At 40.7% G+C, this 22861-nt stretch overlaps 2 protein-coding genes across 6 annotated transcripts in view; both read left to right on the top strand.

The window, feature by feature from the left end:
- The window catches only part of camsap2a (calmodulin regulated spectrin-associated protein family, member 2a), a 43845-nt gene extending 35392 nt beyond the window's left edge, over positions 1 to 8453 (top strand). For 2 of the 5 annotated variants that reach the window (XM_084012042.1, XM_084012040.1), the window contains 6 exons: positions 989 to 1125; positions 1592 to 1815; positions 2251 to 2347; positions 3969 to 4084; positions 4681 to 4799; positions 6261 to 8453. In XM_084012042.1, the coding sequence (XP_083868168.1) occupies positions 989 to 1125; positions 1592 to 1815; positions 2251 to 2347; positions 3969 to 4084; positions 4681 to 4799; positions 6261 to 6569 (1002 nt within the window). In that variant the 3' untranslated portion in view covers positions 6570 to 8453. Of the gene's footprint in view, positions 1 to 988; positions 1126 to 1591; positions 1816 to 2250; positions 2348 to 3119; positions 3514 to 3968; positions 4085 to 4680; positions 4800 to 6260 lie in introns of those variants that run through there. The other 3 variants (XM_084012041.1, XM_084012044.1, XM_084012043.1) reach the window with 3 other exon arrangements.
- A 3354-nt stretch (positions 8454 to 11807) lies between these two features.
- On the top strand, positions 11808 to 21728 carry LOC311014906 (WD repeat-containing protein 47-like). The gene is given in 16 exon segments (XM_084011840.1): positions 11808 to 12002; positions 12098 to 12181; positions 12929 to 13013; positions 13550 to 13858; positions 14442 to 14881; positions 16140 to 16236; positions 17326 to 17501; positions 17586 to 17822; positions 18289 to 18364; positions 18522 to 18671; positions 18673 to 18679; positions 19271 to 19450; positions 20166 to 20336; positions 20415 to 20546; positions 21096 to 21314; positions 21495 to 21728. Coding segments are annotated over 16 exon segments (2664 nt in total). The 5' UTR covers positions 11808 to 11844; the 3' UTR covers positions 21638 to 21728.
- The last annotated feature ends 1133 nt before the right edge of the window (positions 21729 to 22861 follow it).

The raw sequence follows: 22861 nt of genomic DNA, 5'->3' as shown, positions 1-22861 counted from the left end.
GTTTAGCACCAATTTTTCTAATAGGCTCTGAAGTTATGGATATAAAAAGATAAAGCAGTTGGTTTGTGTGTGACAGAGTCATTCTTTGTGGAAATAACCAGCAATATAAATTATTCAGGAGTCCAGGTCACAACCACGCAGCGCCACTGAAACCTTAAAAATGCAGCGGGGCAGTTCTGGGGGGAAAAACGCCAATTAGGTTTGAACCGGCCATGTTTCTTTTCACAGGAAACACTCTTGTTCCTCACACGAGATGATGAATGGTTCAGGAAACAGGTCGGCTGGAGAGAAAAAATAAATAAAAAGCGCTGCCTTTCCCGTTTATGGGTTCTCAGAGAGCTCGCTAGCAGCAGTCTGGGCTTCGATGTAGGTCATAAAACTGGGGCTGTTGTGAATAATTCACGCGCAGCTGTGGAAATGTGGGGTTGGAGAAGGGTTGAATAGATGGAGGAGGCTGAGGGGACGAGCAGAAGATGTTCCCATTAAATAAAACTGGATGAAACTGCCTGGCGTGGAAACGACAGAGTCTCATAATGCGACAAATATGGATTCAAAATTGAATAATAACATGGAACTGCACGAGAGAGAACTGATTTAAAGGAGCAGCGCACAACAATAAGCTGTTGCAATTAAAGAAGCTGTCATTATTATTATTATTATTTCTATTATTCCCCACGACCCTGAATACAGGATAAGCGGTAGACAATGGATGGATGGATGGATTTCTATTATTAATATTATTATTATTATGCTCTCTTTCTTCCATCCCACTTCACTTTTTCATTTTTTCCCCCTTTCCCCTCATAAATGTCTCACGTTTTCTTTTGTTATTTGTATTGTTTTACGCATCATATCTGTTGTTTTTGCACCAAAAGAAAGAAAAAAGAAGGTCAGCTTTGTTACAAAACGCCTAACATTCCCTAAATGTTAATGCTGCGAACACCTCGGACAGTGCGAGGACACTGACTCTGTTTCCTGCGTGTCTCAGGCGGATGGAAAGGCGGAGGAGAACATGGCTCAGAAGAGAGCTGCGCTGCTGGAGAAGAGGATGAGGAGGGAGAAGGAAAGCCAGCAGAGGAAGATGCAGCAGGAGGCCGAGTCGGAGCAGAAGAAGGAGGACGCTCGGTACGTTCACTTATACATGACCCATTTTCAGATTCAAGATTCAAAGAGATCATATGCACAGTAAAGAAACGGGTTTCCCTGCACAATTCAATACTTTGTTTGTCCACAGAATGCCAAACAATGTAAAATATAACTTTAAAAAATAGCTAAATACTACAAAAACAGATTTAAAAGGCAGCATGTGACGCATTAAAGAGAACAATAAGAAAATGTTCAGAATAACAATAAATAAATAATAAGATTTTCTTCTTTGTTCTTTTTTTTCTCCTTTTGAAATATTGAAACATATAAATTAGATCACTCCATTAGTGTCCAGACAATTATCTCGGAATGTAAATAAAGTTTTCCCTAAAAAGTATTTAAATTTACAATTTAAAAACTGTAGTCGATACTTGATTTATTTGCGTCATCGCCTACACTGAGGAGAAAACTAGCATCGCTGACTTCCTCCCGTCTGTCTTCCCAGACTGAAAGCCGAGGAGGAGCGCCTCAGGAAGGAGGAGGACAAGGCGAGGAGGGAGTTCATCAAGCAGGAGTATCTCAGGAGGAAGCAGCTCAAACTCATGGCCGACATGGACACCGTCATCAAACCCCGACCGGGGGGCGGGGCCAAGCAGAGGCGGGGCCGCCCCAAGTCCATCCACCGCGACAGTATGGACTCCCCCAAAACCCCCGTCAGAGCCGCCAAAGGTAACCATGGAGACGACCCCCAATGATTATATTATGTGTTCCCAATTACCCAGATGAAATGAATTCATGCATAACATTTGTGTTTAGTGCCATAAAAAGACAATAATTACAACTTAATGGGCGACCCTGTAGTATCTAATGTCTGACAAGCATCTCTATAATACAATAGAACTTGGAATTAGAGATTGAATATGATGATATACTGAGGGAGCAATGTCATACTAGTGCATGTTTGTACGTGTTCTTATATGTCGATGTCATATAATGTGTATTAATACACATTTATGCATGTATTATAGGATATTACTGGATGTTAGGGTTCATGGTATTGCCGCGGCTGCATTGCTCTGACAGTGGACAGCCTGGTGTTGTTGTTGATGTTGATGGTGTGTGTGTAACCGTGTCGTGCCGTGTCACATCTCGTCTCACATTCAGGTTCACGTCAACGTGTCTTTTCAGTCTCCAGCTTGTCCCTGGCCTCCCTCACCCTGGGAGACGGCGACAGCGTTAAGTCTGAGAAGAGATCGCCAAGGTGAGATGTTTCCACGACTCTTAAGTCGCTGCTTTAAAAAAGGGTGCTATTTGGTATAGCCTTTTCATTTGAACTTTTTACATTTTTTTCAGGGTATTTTCCACATGATTTCATCTTTTGGGATATTGTAACTCTGATTCTGAGTGTAGTAAAAAAAAATCTGAAAATCTTAAAGTTACAGAGAAGAATTACAATTACCAAGCCATGAAAATCCAAGTATAAAATATAGAGTGATTATTTATGACATACTATTATCATTATTGTAGGCATTTAGATGAATCTCCCCATCACATGATCAATAAAGCTTATCTTGTACTATACTTCTTATTTCTTTTTAATGAAATACAACACCAAGACAATTGTGTATGACTTACCATATTATTATTATTTTTTTTATGTCATACTTTACTATGGCTTTATTATGACATTTTAATGACATTTTGTATTTCCTACAGGCTTTTTCACAACCATTTTAAGGCATACTGTTGCCATACTGTTGAATTCTCAAGCTTTGCACTTCATATTACACAAATGTAGCAGGAGATTGGTTGATTGACTGGATATATAGTGATGTTCTTCATGTCTACGGTGTTTTTGTCTGACATTTCTTCTTCTTGCTCTCCAGACTCCAGTTCTCAGGTCTTAACATTTCTCCTGTATTCTTCTTTTAATTCTTTATTTTCCTGCTCTTTCTCACACACACACACACACACACACACACACACACACACACACACACACACACACACACACACACACACACACACACCAGAAGTGCTAGTTTAGCCTCTGGTGGTCTCTTCTACTTTCTGAGCTCTCCTAAACTGAGAAGAAGGTTAGTTTCTGCTTTGCAGTTAAACCTTTAAGGCGCTTCTCACTTCCCTGAACCCGATCCTGCACTGAAACCCCTTTTATATCAAGAAATCATTTCCTTATGATTAACTTCAAAGCACTTGTCTACGCTTTTAACATAAAACAGCCACTTGTCTTTTTCACTTCCCTCCCTGCTGCGCCTTTTTCACACTAAAGCAAATTGTTTAGTTTAAATTCTTGAGTTTTGTTCGATTCATTTGGGTTCTGTAGAACATTCCTTGCATAAGAAATCCTTATTATCAAGTCATTTAAACCCATAATGTATCCCAAAACTTGCTTTAAGATGCTTGCTCAAGGATTCATGATCAAATTAATTTAATTTATATTAAACTGTTAATATGCTATTTGAAGATTGGGCCTTTTTGAAAAAGCTTAAATGACTTGTTAATGTGGGGAGTTTGGCTGTTAGCATTATGACCCCCGTGGAATAAGCTGCATTCGCTTGTTCACACATAAGAGGGGACACATAATACCGTTGCAATCCAGCAAAAAAAAAGAGTCCACCAGCCAAAATGCCAGGTGCTGCACTATAATTGATTGATCCTTTTTAATTGACCTTGAATGCACCATACTGCTTGGTATCACTGCGCCCACACTGCCTGCGCTTGCAAGCTTCACCGAAAACCAAGCACAATCTTTGCACTGGAATAGAAAACACAGTTTCCTCCACAGTTAAGGATGCATTTATAAAATCCTGATGTAGACAGGGTGTTAATGTTCTTGGTGTATGTGTGTGTGTGTGTTCTAGGCCGGATTCTGCAGATGGGTTCCTGTCTCCAAGTAGATCCAGCAGCAGGAACGGAGAGAAGGACTGGGAGAACGGATCCACGACCTCCTCTGTGACCTCCAACACGGAGTACACTGGTAGGGTGACTTCAACACTTACTTAGCGTTGGTTGTCGAATGCAGGTGTTTAAAAACTAGCTGACCACAATTTTACAAGTTTAGCCAAAATAGCACAAACAAAGACGTAAAGATACATTTTTTTTCATTCAAATTTTTATTGAAATATACAGCACAACATATACAACTTTTTTTTTCTTAAAAAAAAAAGAAAAATACATACAAATACACACACATACAAACATATACATACATACATACATACATATGTATTACATACATACATACAAAAAATAGGGTAGAACACAAAATAAATTAATGCAAATTAAATGAGTTAATAAATATAATTAATAAAAATAATTTGAAAGAAATTCTGGCTAATCATATATGTTTGTAATATTGTAATTTATTTTTGTCTTCTCGTCGTCTCAATGCCTTGTAAAAAAAGTTACGCCACCGGAAGCAATCTTCATGCATCATGCATATATCTATATTATCAAAAGAGGATATAAAAAATAGGGAGGGGAAGTCCTTTTCTTTGACATAACTGGAGTAGTTGCCATGACAACAGTCCCCATCCTGATTTTGTCTTTCCTCTTTCTTTTCTTTCCATTCAGGACCAAAGCTATACAAGGAGCCCAGTGCCAAATCTAACAAGCACATCATCCAGAACGCTCTGGCCCACTGCTGCATGGCGGGGAGGGTTAACGAGGGCCCGAAGAACAAGATCCTGGAGGTAAACGGCCCGGAGCTTTTAAATAACTACTTCTATACACTTACAGGGCCCTGCTGGCTGTTTATGGATCTGCTTTTGTATGTAATAATGGAACATAACACCATCTCTAGTAAGTATGATATATATTTACATATTTATAAGGCCCAAATGAAGGGAAGGATGCAAGATATTAAAAGGAAAAATGTAATTTACCATTGCTGAACATTAAAACAGCAAGGTCAACATTAAAAGGTAGAAATACAGTAGATGAACTGGAAAACAGTATTTAAATTAAAGGAGTCATCACCTGGAAATCGCAATTTCTCTTGTTAAAACATGCATATCTGTGTTTGACCTCAGTTGAAACTTGCCTGAAAGGCTGGAGTTTGAAAGTGGCGCCGTTTTTTCGCTTCTGCTCTTTTTCCGAACAGGAATAGCACACAAGGGTGTGCATTCCTAAAGCACGAGATTTTGATTCTGCGCCTTCGGTGACGTCACCGTGGCGGCTACTTGCATAAGCCCACCCCTCTTTCACCACCCAACCCCGCCCCGTCCGCTACCTGAAATCGCCGAAGCGCCGCCATTATGTTTTGGAGTCTGCATGCAGGCAAGCCCCCCCGGCTCTGTCCTTCCTGCGGCGAATCAACGCGCGCCTCATTACATATTATACAATGCACATCCGGACCAGTCAAAACCTCGCGCGTAATCTCGCGTGATAAAATCGCGGTACGAAAAAGGGTCAGAACAAGCTCAATGTTTGATTAAAATTATTATTTTTTTTTCTAATAAGTTTTACGAATTGATCCAAAGCGATCCAAGGGGGGCTGGATACGTATAAAACCAGGTGATGACTCCTTTAAGAGTGGGGAGTCGGACATTTTTGCATTAATTAAAAGAATACACAGTTTGAACAACTTCATTTAGAAACCCTTCCATCACAGTGATTTATCATATATGTTCCACCGAGGGAAGTTTATGTACAAATAAAGGTTTTTTATTTGATTTTCTCTTCATTTTCCTCGAATTCAAAGTACAATATTACATAAGGTATGTCATACAAATATAAAAAAGACAAAAAAGTCAAATAATGATAACGAGGAGGGACAGGAGGAAGCTGAGCTTATCATTTCCTGCCCCTTCTTTACATTATTGTGTCATAATTTACATATAGCTCATATAGCTGTGTGAAATAGTCATTATACAAATCTGAATATGAGATATATATTGGGTTTGGTCTTTTACAGAAAGAGCTGGTTGAAGAATAATAAATTGTATTTTAAATGCAGAAAGGAAGGGCAGAATTTTATTTTAATTTAATTTTAGCATTTAAGCCAATCTATGCTTGTTAGAGTCCAACGAATTAGTCCAATATCACCAAAACTTTTGATTTTACTACCTTTTTAAATGCAAACTAAAACTTTTTTTTAGTATGCATGACCTTCATATTTGATCTAATGAGCTTTTTTCTGCCGACCCCGACAGGAAATGGAGAAATCGGAGGCCAACAACTTCCTGGTTCTGTTCCGTGACACCGGCTGCCAGTTCCGCTCTCTCTACACCTACTGCCCCGAGACGGAGGAGATCAACAAGCTGACGGGCATCGGCCCCAAGAGCATCACGCGCAAGATGATCGACGGCCTCTACAAGTACAACTCGGACAAGAAGCAGTTCAGCCAGATCCCGGCGAAGACCATGTCGGCCAGCGTGGACGCCATCACCATCCACGGCCATCTCTGGCAGACCAAGAAGCCGGCCACCCCGAAGAAAGTAGTGCCTGCCCAGTCCTCGTAGAACTGAATACCACAAACACCCCTCCCAACTCCTCAAATGGACCACACCCATTTCAATTTGCACTTCACTGTACATATCCATCAGGATTCCAGCACCTGCAATGCCAGTCAGATGAATGCATATTTGTCTGTTAATGTTCGTTTATTTCCTCCCATTCCATTCCTGTTTTATTCCTCGACCGGAGACGAATAGGATCACGATGAACTGGAATGTACGTCACTGTTGAAGAATGATGTAAATGCTTATTTCTTAGAGATCGTCATGTTTGATTTAAGAAGGCATGTGTTTTTCTTTTGTTTCCTATGTGCCAAAATGTCAAAAAGAGAATAAAAAAGAGACAGTATGAATGCAAGGACATTTTACTGAAGCACTGAATGTTTTAATTCATGTACAGATTTTTTTTTTTTTTTTTGCATTATCCTGTCGATGTGTGGCCTTATGCGCATTTTCTTTTAGCGTATGAGTGCGATTGTAAAACAGCGTATGCAGAGGCTTTTTTTTTTTTTTTTTTTTTTTTCTTCATCTCTGTAGGTTAAACAGTTTGTATATTAAAAGGTACGTAACTCCTACAAAAGGGCCAAAAAAACAAACAAATTGCATACAGCTAGCCACAGCACACGTGTGTTCGAATCAACAAAGCCAAGCGGTTTCAGCTTTTTTCCCCGGAACCCTTTTTTTTTTTTTGAGAACGTGATTTTAAAGAATGCAGGCCGTTACTGTGGATCACTGGTTCTCTCAACCTGTGGGTCAGGACACCTGCAGACTATTTGAGCTATTATGTATGAGAATATTTCAAATTTACGAAATATGCTGTCAGGTTTGTAATTGTTGTGTTAAATTTCCTTTTTTCTCGTAATATACAGAAGCAGTTGCAACCTCAAGACGTACTCCAAGAAGTAACAGTGACAATAAAAATCATCCCAAAGTTAAACACCTGTACTTTTTTTTCACTTGGAGGCTTCGCTTCAGCCAAAAGAGGTTGAGAACCAGTATCGATCACTTTTATTGTTAAATACTGCCTATTAGATCTCACATTATCCTTGTAGACAGTTAATATAATGTAAGATTACACTCTCACCCACTGGTATCAATAATATGACTCCATTCCAAGACAAACACCTAAAAAGTATTTCTCTTTATATCAGGATTTAAAATTAAATTACGAGTACTTTCATGACTTTACTTTATCTTTAAAAACAAAAAGTTATCTCTTAATGCATCCATCAAACACTAAATGTAGTAAACATAGTGCATAAATTTAAGGTTTCTGATTGATTCAAAACCAATTGCTTTGTTATTTAAAAAAAAAAAACAGCCATAATCAAAGCAAGTGTTGCCTGATTCATGAAAATAGCCACACTTTTCCTGTGGTTTGTGTGTCTGTTGCTCTTAAATTTGACCCAAACTGAGCATCGTGTGCTTGAAACATATGTGTCCTAAATGTTACATTTCTTTTTATTTGTTTTTTATGAAGAGAAAGACGTTCTCCAAACAATGCAAGGCAGACTATAAGGCAGATCCTTGTTGCTGCATACGGGTAGAGACTCGCCGCAGAGTCTCATTGGTGTCACTATCATGTTCCTTTTGCCTAAGAATGTCAAATCAATACCATTTGCAGGTATAATGTACAACAAATCTGCTAATTGTTTTAAGCTGGGGGGGTATTTATGACCAAAAGAGGGCATGTACATGTCTTGTGGTTGTTTAAGGTAGAACGGCTATTATAACTGTAATGATATTGTACAGCGTGTTCATGTGAGCTCATATTCACTTTGATGACTTTTTCATTTGTCAGACGCTGTGCTGTCATTCAACATATTGCTGAATAAGTAGTTTCAGTTTTCTTTTCTTTCTTTTTTTGGCATTCAATAAAACGAAGCATGGCCTCAGCATTTTTTGTGATGTTAATTGTAAAAATGAAAAAGTATGTTTAAGGAGGAAAGGACCTGTCATTCACCACAGGTTAACTGAAAGAAAAGTCAGACGGGTTGATATTATTCGGGTTTATAGACATTATTAATTATAATAATAATAATAATAATAATAAAATCAACACAGCAAGAGAAACAATGGTAGAGTTGGTAGAGGACAGTAGAAAGACAACAAAATAATAATAAGATTCAAAATGAAGGAGGTGTAAAGACAACTAATGTGAGTCTGTCAGTGTGCAACATTTAGAGAAATATTCATATATATAATATAATATTCATATTTATCAGACATTTTAAAGAAAGCAATTTATCGTCACTTTTATGTGAGGTGGCAGTATCACTTTCAAGGCATTTATTTGTTTGAACTCAGTTTTATCCTCATTGAGCTGGAGATGGAGTTGACCCAATAACCAGACTGGATTATCAATCAGAGGTAAATTAACCTGGGGCTCCAGACCCTTGGGAGCCCCTAACAGCCCAAACGTTCACTGCATGTCAGCTGATTGTGCAAAATGTTGTGATTGCAGAATTTTTAGGGGATTTGTACAACGAGCAACATAAAATAAGGGCTCCTGCATTGTTACCGAGCTGTGTGGCTCGGTTTTGCAGCCTTGTGCCAATTACAGCCCTGCTCAGACCAGAATAGATGAGTTAAAAGTAATGAATAGACATATTTTTTTGTCTTTAAACCAAAAGAACCAAACTAACAGGAAAGGTGAGTGATCAGTAATGCATGCATGTGTGGCTGTGAGAAATAAAGCGAGGAGTGAGAGGGATCCATGTTCCCGGGATGAGCTTTTATACCCGGAGCAACAATCAGGATCAGGTGTGGCTCATCAGCTGTTAATGTCCTCCAAGACCAGGAACAGGATCACGGACCCCTACTGGATAGGAGGGGTCGTCATACTGAAAAGACCCAGGGCCATTCATTCCAGTGCTGGAGTCCTGTTTGATTTCATGGGGGGCAAATAATGAGGCCTCCATTTAAAGTATGTATGGGCTATGATTGATATAAACTTGGAGGAAACTTCTTATGTGCAAAACAATAGTTGGTCAACAGGAAGGCCAACAAAATGTTGGGCATTAAAGACAATTGACAAGAACAAGATTTGAAATAGCATGTCTGGTTAAAATAAAAATGGGCAAATGTGAAAATCCCATTTGCATTTGACAAAAAATGAATTTGTATTTTAACTCTTAGGGCCTTTTTTTAATACTTTTCATTTTGCCTTTATAAAAACATATTTACCGTATGTTTGGTATCCTTTTTTCAGCACAGCGTCACCTATGATCTGGCAAAATTTGGGCCCAGATGATCAAATCTGAGTTGAAAAAATACACTATTAATTATCAGAAACATGGTCAATGAATTGTTTTGGAACTTGAAAATGTAAACATAGGATGCAAATGTCAAGATATAACGGTAAAAATGAAATATAATAAAAATGTCCATAAAAACATGTATATTGTTGGCGTTTTATCCTTTATCCTCTACACCAGTGTATTCCCCTAGTTCCAGATATAGTGCAAATTAACATATAAAAGGTTACATTTATACACACTACACTTTTGGGTCATTTATGGCCTTTATTGCTATGAAACTACATGTTTGGGTTGTTTCTCTTGATTTTGACCGCCTAGAATTCATAGTTTAACTTGAACCAGCTATGCTAGCTCCATATATATATTTACTGATACTGTTTTATTTATAAAAGTTGTGGTTCTTGCTGCTGCAGGCTGTGTGTGTTGGAGGCGGGACCAATCGCCTCATCAGCACAGTTGATTGGTGGTTTGCGGCTGCGTCCGCATGGCAACCGCGAGGTGTGTACAAGAAAAGAGGGCAGAAGAAGGGTCGACTCTGGAGACGCCGACTGGGATTTCAACCCGCAAACAACCGCTACCTCTCCTCCGTCTAGGTACTGTTTCGTTTCGGATCGCGCGGACGGATTAGAGCGGCTTTTTAATGCGGCGGGTTATTGTCGCGGACTGACAGGTGAGTAGTCGGCAGGCGGCGTGTGTTAGCTCGTGCCGCCGGTGTAGCCATGCGCGCGACATCCTGCACATCAAAGGGGGAAAATGAATCACACTGTCAGCTTTTGTTGCCCCTTACATGCTGGTCCACTGAAATGTGTGTGCGCGCGTGCATGTGTGCGGTCATGCTCAAGTAAATAAGGTGTGTCTGCGCGCACACAAAGTGCTGAGGCTGTCGGGTTTTGGGCCGCAGACCTGGCTGTCACATCCAGGTCCCGGAGCTGGATTGTTGTTTCTGTGTGCCTGTCTGTCTGCCTGTCTGTCTGTCTCTCTCTCTGTGTGTGTGTGTGTGTGTGTGTGTGTGTGTGTGTGTGTGTGTGTGTGTGTGTGTGTGTGTGTGTGTGTGTGTGTGTGTGTGTGTGTGGAGCGGGGAGGAACAGGGCGGTGCCACCGGCTGCTCTGCCTCCAGCACAGACACACAGACAGACAACAGACACCTGCTTTTACTGGTTCGGGTTCATGAAGATCCCTTTATGTCCTAGTAGTGTGTGACGCTGTGATTAACCATTTAAAGCCCGACTCCCAAATACCTGCAACCCTTAGATGTTTATTAGGACCAGGGATATTAATTTAATAAGCATCCTATTGTGCATTAATTTGTAAAATTTTAAATGAAGAATAGACACTTCAAACACCATATAAGATGAATTACTTATGTGCAATTATCCTTATTTACCAGGGCAATATACAGTATAGTATAACTGTACTTTATTTACGTGCAATAATACACTATATTCTGTGATACCACTACCTCAATACTACAAACTACATCAACAGCATGTGCACAAATGGACCATATAGTGTTTAAATGTAGCCTACATTGTACAGACATTACAGAAATCTGGTGTCAGTATTTTATTCTTTTATACTTATTTGACTACTTGTGTGTGTGTGTGTGTGTGGGACGTGTCACATTACTATGTCTTTAGTCCCTTTATTTATAAGCACATGTTTATTTCTTCTCTCTAATGGAGCAACTGCAGCTGTACAATCTCCTGAGGGATGAAAAAAAAAAAAAGTATTCTGATTGTAATTGGAAGAGCACAATTAAACTCACTTTAAAGTAAACCACGCGTACACCGGAAGCTCCAGTAGAAATGTTACTAAATTAAATCCCATAACAAGCTTATGAAGCAGTAGATGATGGATGGATGGATGGATGGATAAACAAGCTTATGATTTCCCCCCCTTTTAAGCAACTTCTTGAAAATTCTTTCAGGTAATGAACCATAAGCATTCTTCTACATATCCATCTCATCTTCCCTCCGTCTGCATTCTAGCCAGCCGTAAGCTGCCACCACAGATCTGTAACCATGACAGCGGAGGAGACTATCAACATCAAGGAGGCCGAGGTGATCAAGGTGATCCTGGACTTCCTGAACTCCAGGAAGCTGCACATCAGCATGCTGGCCCTGGAGAAAGAGAGCGGCGTCATCAACGGACTCTACTCCGACGACATGCTCTTCCTCAGGTGGGACAGCAGGGCGGGCGATCGGCCAGCGTTCATCTTATTTCAGATTATGGGATTTAAATTCAATTCAATTCTCCGTTTGCTGCTTTCAACAGACAGCTCATTTTGGACGGCCAGTGGGAGGAGGTGATGCAATTCATTCAACCTCTAGAAGGAATGGACAAGTTTGACAAGAAAAGGTGGGGAAGTATTATGGGCATGGTTCTAGCTGGACATTTAAAAAGTTTTTTTTTTCCTGATTTATTGTTGAGGCATTATGAGGAGAACATGAAGCCTCACTGAAACTCTTTAGAGTTAGAGTAAAATATCATTAAAGTCTTGATATATAGTATCATAAAATAATTAATTTAAAAGTGTCATAAAAAAGCCATATAGAATTATAATGTCACAAAATACTAATATGTCATAAAAAAGTAAAATAATTTCATAATAAAATATGTCGTAAAAAAAATCATACTATACTATGTTAAAAAAATCTGTTTGCCATAAAAATTCATAAAAATGTCATTATATATTATTGTATAGAAAATACATTAAAAAAAAGTATGTGCCATAAAAATGTAATGTCATAGAAAATGTAATTCAAATAAAGTCATAATATAGCAAGTCAAAATGTATTTAATAAAAAATCAAATTAAAATAAAGGTTGCCATAAAAATACCATAAACATGTAGTATACTTTGTAACAAAAAATGTCAATGTATATGTCATAAAAATCTGTCATAATGTAGTTTACCATAAAAAATATTTAAAAAAAGTCATAGTATATAGCGTGTCACAAAGAATGTCCTGAAAATGTAAAAAAGATAAATAAATAATAAATAAACAGTTCATAATATATGTCATTAAAAAAAAAAAACTCCATGAGGGTAAATCAATACATGTAACAAAAGTATGTTTAATAATGCTGAGATTTGTGTTTCCAGGTTCCGCTACATCATTCTGAAGCAGAAGTTCCTGGAAGCTCTGTGTGTAAATAACGCCATGTCTGCTGCTGAAGAGCCTCAAAACGTATGTAATATGTAATGAGGAAATGAGCATGAGTATTTACCATTTTAAAATTGCTGGAAACCTTATATCTCTCTGCTCCAACTGAGCTGTTTAGTAGTCAGCAGAATAAGCCTTTGACTGAGATGATGAATCACTTAGACTTAGACTTAGACTAATATACCAATGTGGTTCTATAACAAAAAAAACAAAAAAAGACCTTAGATTCAGAGAAACACAATAATCTTGGTGGGGCGGCTCTTTGGAAAACAGTGTAAACATAAAAGCATTCAAACGCAGTCATAAACAGTTATTTATGTACAAGTATTAAGGAATGGAGTTGGAGTTTTATTTGTTGTTATTGTTCTATATTTTGATTTGGATAATGACTATTTCACACAGATATATGAGCTTAATGTAAAATAAACGTGATCATTTAAAGACACGTCAGGACATGATAAGCTTAGCTTCCTCCTGTCCCCCGAACTTGGATCATCATTTTTTTTTAATTTCTACGACATTACTCACTGTTTTCTCTCTGATAATCTCCTGTCATGCAGCTGGAGCTCACCATGCAGGCGGCGGTGAAGTGCCTCCACAGCCTGGAGGAGTTCTGTCCCACCAAGGACGACTACAGCAAGCTGTGCCTCCTCCTCACGCTGCCGCGCCTCACCCACCACGCCGAGTTCAAGGACTGGAACCCGAGCACGGCGCGCGTGCACTGTTTCGAGGAGGCCTGCGCCATGGTCGCCGAGTTCATCCCCGCCGACAGGAAGCTGAGCGAGGCGGGCTTCCGGGCGAGCGGCAACCGCCTCTTCCAGCTGCTCATGAAAGGGATCCTCTACGAGTGCTGCGTGGAGTTCTGTCAGGTAACGTGATGCCGTAAAAAAACAAGCTTCAGTGGCTGTAAAATGGCAAACGTAATAATTAGTGGTGGGACAATATTTAGAAATATCGATTTATCGTGCTACTCCCTGCTGCGATATGCTATCGATACACTGGCGCCTAATAGACAGAAAATAGATCGGAAAAAATGTAAAAAAAAATGTTTTTTTGCCTTTTCACTGGTAGGTTTTCTCCTTCACAGATATCGTGATGCATATCGTAGATTATTTCTTGCAATATATTGCGAATCGCAGTATCGCAGTATCGCAGTATCGTGATATAATTATTGCAAAAATATCGAGGTATCATCAGTTACCGTGGGCAAAATACCGTGATATCATCAGTTATCATGGGTAAAATATCGTGATATCACCAGTTATCATGGGTAAAATATCGTGATATCACCAGTTATCGTGTGCAAAATACCGTGATATCATCAGTTATCTTGGGCAAAATACCGTGATATCATCAGTTATTGTGGGCAAAATATTATGATATTATTGTATCGTGAGTTACTGTTGTGATTCCCGCCCCTAATAATAATGGTTGATGGTTTCTGTGTTCTAGAGTAAAGCGACCGGCGAGGAGATCACGGAGGGCGAGGTGTTGCTCGGTGTGGATTTGCTTTGTGGCAACGGCTGCGACGAACTGGACCTGTCGCTGCTCTCGTGGCTGCAGAACATCTCGCCGGGTGCCTTCTCCTGCACCTTCCAGCAGAAGACCCTGAGCATCCACGTGGATCGCCTGGTGAAGCCGAGCAAGGCGGGCCACGCCGACATCCTCACCCCGTTGATCAGCCGCCTGTCGCCCTGCCCCACCTCGCCCTTCCGCCAGAGGCCTCATTCGGCGGACACCTACATGTCCAGGTCCCTCAACCCGGCGCTGGATGGCCTGTCCCACGGTCTGGCGGCCCAGGACAAGAGGGGCATGGAGGCCAACGTGAAGCCCGCCCTCAGCCGGAGCCTCGTGGAGAATAATGTGCATCAGCAGGACGACTCGCCTGAGAAGTAAGGGTCAAAGTAGGGCATGTGATTATTGGTATTATCTATAATGCTTAGTAATGTTATACTATTTTTATATTATTACCAAGTTTTCTCTCCGTGCAACCTAGTGGTAGATCTCCTGTCATATTCTGCACTGCTGCACAAATCATATTTTACTGCAGCTCACTGTCCATGGATGCACTATAATCTCAAGCCTCATAACTCATTATTGAAAATCATAACCTTATACTAAATTAAGGCTATAAATTAAAGGTGATTTTCCTTATGGAAACCGATATTTTGGTAGTGAAGGGCAATGAAAAGCATATTTTTACTGCTTGCTTTTGTTTGAGTAAGGCAAGGCAATTTCATATGTATAGCACCTTTCAACAACAAGGTAATTCAAAGTGCATTAAAACATTAAAAGCATTGAAAAGAAACACAATTCTAAAAAAAAAAAAAAAAAAAATAAAAAGAATATCAAAGGAATAGAGATAGTCTGGCTTCTTTGGCTAAATTGGTCAATAGTACAGCCTCCCAGGTTAGGATTAGAAAACACTTAGGAAGTAAGGCAAGAGGTGTTTAAAGAATTAGAGGTGAGCAGGTTTGCTGTACAAGACGGGATCACCGGAGATCCCGGCCGACGAGAGGCTCAAGCTTAAAACTACTAGTATATGAAACTAGGAAACCTGAGGAATTGAGACTTGTACTGACGATATAGTGAGACCATTTTTAATACAGTATTATGGGAGATGATTTGATGGTTCCCAGCTTTCAGATGATGTACATCACTTCTATGTGGCCTCTATTGTTGACCTGCTCCAAAAGGAGACAGGTTTCTAAATCAAAGAGCCACTATAAACGGAGCAGGTTCCCAGACTTGTGGATGTTGCCAGGTTCTCTGCCGCCACCTGCTGGATGTTATTGGTAAAGTCAAAGTGAGATCACGGTGATCTACAGTATTTGTTTGTCTTGCAGTATGGTGTGCAACTGGAGACGAATCAGATATGCAAAGCAACAAAAGTATTATTTTTAAATAAAAAAAAATAAATAAACCCATTTTTCTCATTTTATTGAATTGTGCTTGTATCTGTTGATTGCTAAGTAACAAAGTAGCAAAATGCCCACATTCATTATTTTTATTTCCCTTTGCGTCATGCAGCATACTCCTCTACTTTGACATACATGAAGGGTGTAGTTATTATATTGTTTTTCTCTTTTATTTCCCCACAAATCACAAAGAAATGGTTGTAAATTGACATTTATCTTTATCTGAGTATAGGAAGCACCAACAAGGGCTGGATGGACCCAACACCACGCGCACACCCCTGACCCCGGGACAAGACGGCGGGCCGCCCTGCAGCACGGAAACCAATGAGGTAATAAGAACTTGAACGTGCCTTTCATTGCAGAATAAACCAAAAAAAAACTCACACACTGTAAAAAGTACAGGTCTGTTTGGTTCACAGACTTCAGAACAGCGATAAACACAATATTTCAGATGTGGAGGAGTGGAGCTCAGGCTTGAATTGGTTTTGTGACCTGTGTGAATAAATAGTTGCCCGTCTGGTCGAAGTAAGATTCTCAGTCTGTCTTCCCTCCAACATCATGACTCCACATTTAAGAGATTTACAGTAGATTCCCCCTGAACCCTCCTGAACCACCTCGTCTCCACTGCCTCATAAATCCTTCCCCCAATTTTCTCGCCCACCTGCCCAAAGGGGGGGCACGAGTGAACATTCCAGCCCCCCCTCCCCCGTGCCAGTGAAGAGGTCAGGGACGCCGGAGGAAGATAATCCGGTGTGATGTGCGGTCACACCCAGCATGACCTGCTGCTTCCATCATCTTTCATATTTATGCATCCCGGGTCTCATCCAGCGGAGCAAAGATTGGATTGTTTGTGTGTGTGTGTGTGTGTGTGTGTGTGTGTGTGTGTGTGTGTGTGTGTGTGTGTGTGTGTGTGTGTGTGTGTGTGTGTGTGTGTGTGTGTGTGTGTGTGTGTGTGTGTGTGTGTGTGTGTGTGTGTGTGTGTGAGAGAAGTGGTGAGAGAGGTGAAGGGGAATATACTGTAGACCTACTGGATATGATGAGGTCCTTGAAAACTTTTTTTTTATGGGATCAGTGATGGAGGATGAGGCCTTGGAAGTTGAAGAGTTATCAGTAGTGGCTCTTGGGAGAGAGTTTGTCCGTTATGATCTGGTGTGTGTGTGTGTGTGTGTGTGTGTGTGTGTGTGTGTGTGTGTGTGTGTGTGTGTGTGTGTGTGTGTGTGTGTGTGTGTGTGTGTGTGTGTGTGTGTGTGTGTGTGTGGTGAGCACAGAATACTGAAAGGCAATGATAAATATTCGACCGTTCGGGTTTACAGGCCCCCCGCTACAGGTTGAAACAAATCATGTCGATAAATTGCTTCACTTTTCTATATCGTCGAGCCCTTTTTTTTTTTTGGACTCCGTGTGTTTGTTTTGTCCAGCGTCCCGACTCCACGGAGCAAATCCAGGAGTATTACAGGCAGCGTCTCCGCGTGCAGCAGCATCTGGAGCAGAAGCAGCAGCAGAGGCAGCTTTACCAGCAGATGCTGCTGGAGGGAGGGGTGAAGCCGCAGCAGGACGGATCCCAAAACAACCTGACGGAGACCTTCCTCAGCAGGTCAGCAAGTCCTCTTCATAGACTCCAATAGATTATAGAATGGAATACAACCGCAGTGCCGCTACAAAGCTCCACTCTTTCCAGATCCATTCAGAAGTTGGAGGAGATGAACGTGGGCATCGACCCCAAAGGGGACGAAGTGATGACGCAGTGGAACGCGCTGACGGGGAACACCAGCTCTTCCAGTCCCAGGACCACCAACACCCCGGATACCGGGCAGCCAGGGGACAAGGCGGGTGGAGGGGTCAGCAGCACCCCGTTGAGGACCGGGAGCAACAGCCTGCCTTCTCTCAGCGAGTCCCCGGTTCCTGCCAGTCAGAGGTAAGAGCCTGTAAGAGTGTGTGAGGTCATTAGGTGTTGATGGGATAAATCCTGTGGATCTTTTTCTCAGTAAGCAGGTCATATTCCTACGACGGCGTATTCGGGCCATTGTAGGAAAAAAAAGGAAAATAATGATGGCTATTGATGTTTATTGTTGACTTTATATATTTGGGGCCAATTTGTCATCTCATGGGTGTTTATTGATCGGGCGGTTGGGCTAAGATGCTAGCGGTAGCTTTCACTTGTTGTTATAGCAACGCCAAACATCCAGTGTTAGCGGAACCAAGCAACTTGTTTACATCGGCTTTATATATTTAGAAAGTGGCAAATTTGAGACTTTTTTTCTCTGAATATTGCCACAATATGGCCACAATATTGCCACAATCACAAGTCACAATCAATAATGAAATAACAGATAGCTTTAAGGTGGACCTGTAAGTGTCTGTGTGTATTTTTGTATTATCAGTGCGGAGAGGATAAGAGGATCTTGTCCCGTCGTCCAAGAGGATTCTGGCTGCTCTGCGACGCGTAACTCACAAGAGGTACAGCAATTATAGTTCACTTTCATAGGTTAAGTATTCTGATATATAATATATATATTGCACATTTGTTTGGCCTGTTTCCCTGAAACACAATGGGTTTTTTTGTTGTTGTTTTTTTTTAACGTAGATTATGATTTTAACAAGTATTTCTGTCCAGCAGCAGAAGTCCAAAGCACAGTTTGTGAAAGTGAACCAGCTGGAGGACACACAGGCCGTGCGTGCGGTGGCCTTCCATCCCTCCGGAGCGCTCTACGCCGTCGGCTCCAACTCCAAAACCCTGAGAGTGTGTAGCTACCCGGAAACCCTGAACACCAGGTAGGATCCATTCACACGCACCCTTCACATCCAGACTAGATGTTCTGGTAAGGTGGTACCTTATTTATGTACTAGAAAAAAATCAGCATGTTGATTACTATAAAAGGACATACATGAATAAGACTTTGTGTGCATTGTTATGTGGTGTGTGTGTACACGTTTCCATCATGACCAAGGAAAGCAAAAAAACGATAAACAGCTGAATTTTTTTCTTAATTTATATTAGCATGTGTAAGCAGAATGTTTGAAATACTAAAATTCTATTGATGAGAACACTTGAAGATGCTGAAAACTGTAACAACATTCTGTGAGAATAAAGTAGAATAAACTTTATTTTGAACATTATTTTGAAGATTATATTAACGGAAACTAAACATAAATTTCTAAATACATATTTGAAAAGGAGTAGGAAGAAGTACTATGCTTTTCTGGTCCTACCCAAATCTTCAATACATTCATTACAGAAGAAGCAAAACAATTTTTTTTTACCAAAAAGAAATGACAAAAAAGTTGGTCCACAAAATATTTAAAATCCTGGTTGCAATTCTTCCTGTGATTATTATGTAACATGTTAGAATTTGTCATTTTTAGCTCGTCCCGGTGGTTCTGGTGCTGCCAAACAGCCGGCGGTTCGCTTCAGGAGGAACAAACATCACAAGGGCTCCATTTACTGTGTCGCCTGGAGCCACTGTGGACAACTGCTGGCTACCGGCTCCAATGACAAATACGTCAAAGTCCTGCCTTTCAATGCAGACAGCTGCAATGCCACAGGTACTGTGGTTGAAGTAATGACCATTATCCCATTGAACAGTACAGACCTTTGTTTGAATATTGACTCACCTATACCTCTAAAAAAAAAAAAAAAAAAAAAAAGGGGCAAGTTTTGCTGCCCTTGTGGTACGACGGCGTATTATGACCACTGTAGGGGGAAAAAAATGGAGCCGAGAGGTCTGAGAAAAAAAGTGTAAGAAAGTTTATAAAGTGGCAAATTAAGTGGGCTGAGATGCTTAGCCGATATTATCAAGTTGCTTGGTTCCGCTAACACCGGATGTTTGCTGTTGCTATGACAACGTGAAAATTACCGTTAGCATCTTAGCCGACCAGATCAATAAACTCCCATAAGATGAAAATTTGACCCCATATAAATAAAACCAACAATAACCATCAACAGCCATCACCCTATTGACCTTAACGAGGCATTGTCACACGATATGATGTATTCATTAGAAAAATAAATGCTTACATTCATGGGACGTTAGCTAGCATAAATGTCGGTTGTTATCATCGTAACAAACTCGCAAAATTGTCACTTTATATATTTTTTTCTCTGAATATTGCCCCCCTATCTCGGCTCCACAGTGGCCCTAATACTCCTTGTGGTCAAGGTGATTTAAAAAAAAAAAACAAGTAGGATTCATTCTGTCTTCCTCCAGATATTGAGGTAATGATATTGTGTTAAAGGCCCAAATGTATGCCTCCGATTCAGGCCCTGACCTGGAGTTCAGCATGCACGACGGCACCATCAGGGACCTGGCCTTCATGGAGGGTCCTGAGAGCGGAGGATCCATCCTGATCAGTGCCGGGGCGGGAGACTGCAACATCTACACCACAGACTGTCAGAGAGGACAAGGCCTGCACGCCCTGAGTGGACACACCGGTACGTTAGCTCATCAACAAGGCAAAGATATCGCAGGCCACAGTGTTTTAAGACGTCATGCATTTTGTGTTTGAACAGGTCACATTCTTACTCTGTACACGTGGGGAGGGTGGATGATCGCCTCCGGCTCCCAGGACAAGACCGTGCGGTTCTGGGATCTGCGGGTGCCGAGCTGTGTCCGGGTTGTGGGCACGACTCTGCACGGTTCAGGTGAGTTGCATCATGACTCCCATTGGTTGCACCACACTGCTGCAGGTGAGTGTGGTGTCACATTCGTCCCACAAGAAGGCACTAATGCTTCATCAAGATTTCTGCAACAGAGCAGAGATGCACCCAAGCACATTTTTGTGTTTTTGGCTTTTAATTTCCAGCATATTCTATCCTTTTATTCATGACAAATTGAAGAAAAACAACATATTTTTCCGATAAAGGGCACTCGCATTGCATATAAATAAATGTTACTGCTAATCTTTCACATATACTAGGCTACAATAATCAAACCATAGATAATTATAATAATAATAATGACAAAACCTGACAATTTAAGGGTTAAATTTGTATTAAATGCATAATATTTCATGTTAGGTCTGATGTTGGTTTAAGAAAATATAAAAACATATTTTGAAGGTGCATCAAGGGTTAAATGAGATGCATCAGATCAGTACAAGTTATTGTCCCGTAAATAAAAAAACAAACAAAAACATATGGGCTCAATGAAATAAACCAAGCATGTTATTCTCATCACTGTGTCTCACACAGGAAGTGCGGTTGCGTCGGTGGCGGTGGATCCCAGCGGCCGCCTGCTGGCCACGGGTCAGGAGGACAGCACCTGCATGTTGTACGACATCCGAGGAGGCCGCATAGTCCAGACGTACCGCCCCCACGGCAGCGACGTCCGCTCGGTGCGCTTCTCCCCCGGAGCCCATCATCTCCTCACCGGCTCCTACGACAACAAGGTCATCATCAGTGACCTTCAAGGTAACACATATAGTGTGTGTAACAAAATACACACAGCAGTATACAAAGGGTTAAAGAGGAATCGCTCAAATTAAAGTTTTTCATCATAAAACCAAATGTGAAAAAGGTGAAACATACTTGATGTCCATTCTAAGTCACACTAAGTTCACTCTTTTTTCTTTTCTTTTTTCTGACCCCCAGGTGACCTAACGAAGCCCCTCCCCCAGACGGTGGCAGGGGAGCACTTGGACAAGGTGATCCAGTGTAGGTGGCACCCCCACGACCAGAGCTTCCTCTCGTCCTCCGCAGATCGAACTGTCGTCCTCTGGGCACCGAGCTCCTGAGGGATTCACCGGAGGAACGCAGGAAGCACAAGAGTTAACTGTGTGTGTGTGTGTGTGTGTGTGTGTGTGTGTGTGTGTGTGTGTGTGTGTGTGTGTGTGTGTGTGTGTGTGTGTGTGTGTGTGTGTGTGTGTGTGTGTGTGTGTGTGTGTGTGTGTGTGTGTGCGTGTGAGCAAACGCAGCATTCTGAAAAACGTGTTCAATTAAAAGAAAAAACTAATTAAAGGAAACTAATAAGAACGTTAATGATGATGTCATGGAATTGTGTGTGTGTTAACGTTCAGAATTCATGTGAAGTTCAGTCACTATTACAGGTTGTGTGTGTGTGTGTCTTGGCTTTAATACCTGCTGGTCTTTGTCAGTAAAGCATAAAGATGATTCTTTTAGAATATGTAGTCAGAACATAGACTGATGAAGCTATGATCAAGTTCACTGCAAGCACACCTTCAAGTGAGTTTAATTCCGTTTGTCACAAACTGCATTTGAGTCGGGTACGGTGAGAACTTGGTGCAACATAAATCTATAGATTCTATAGGAAATATTGAGCTGGAAAAGAAGCTACATTTGGTTATGCATATCATAATGTGCCTTTTTGTAACATTTGTAGAGATTTTTGGACGTGTGGATAGACTGAGAGATTTATTTATTTATTTATTTATTTTCCTCATACGCCTCCTCTGTAACTTATTCTAATATCACTGTAATGCAAAAAAAAAAAAAGATCACCCATTTGCATTTGTGCACACTTGAATATGTATATTTTCCACTGAAACAGTGAGTGTAATAAGCGTTTTACACAAATATCTAATGTTCAGGTTTTGGCAAATTCAGTGATGAGTCATGTGTAAATGTGTGTCAGAGCAACAACAGCATTTCAATGTTAAACTAAATCGATACGCTGCAACATCAGAACTGGTAAATGTTGGCTTTGAAGTGTTGGAAACCTTTTTTGGCGGATTTGATTTGTGTACTGTAAAATCGGGGTTATTTCAAAAGGATGAGCACAGTGAAAATAAAGTTTAGTGCTGCTGTAAGAAGTGATTGATTGGATGAGGAGAAATAAATCAAATAAGTTACAGAAAATGTTAACAGAAGCTAAAGGCGATACGATGCTAATGAGTCACTTTAAAGACGGGAATGCTGCTGGACTGCACAATGTGAAATAAAAACAAAATCTAGTCTTGAACTTATATTAATAAGGTTGTGATTTTATCTTGACTTGTACC

The sequence above is a fragment of the Eutrigla gurnardus genome (genome assembly GCF_963514095.1).
Source record: "Eutrigla gurnardus genome assembly, chromosome: 6".
Lineage (NCBI taxonomy): Eukaryota > Metazoa > Chordata > Actinopteri > Perciformes > Triglidae > Eutrigla > Eutrigla gurnardus.
This window is presented reverse-complemented; position numbering and strand designations above follow the sequence as displayed.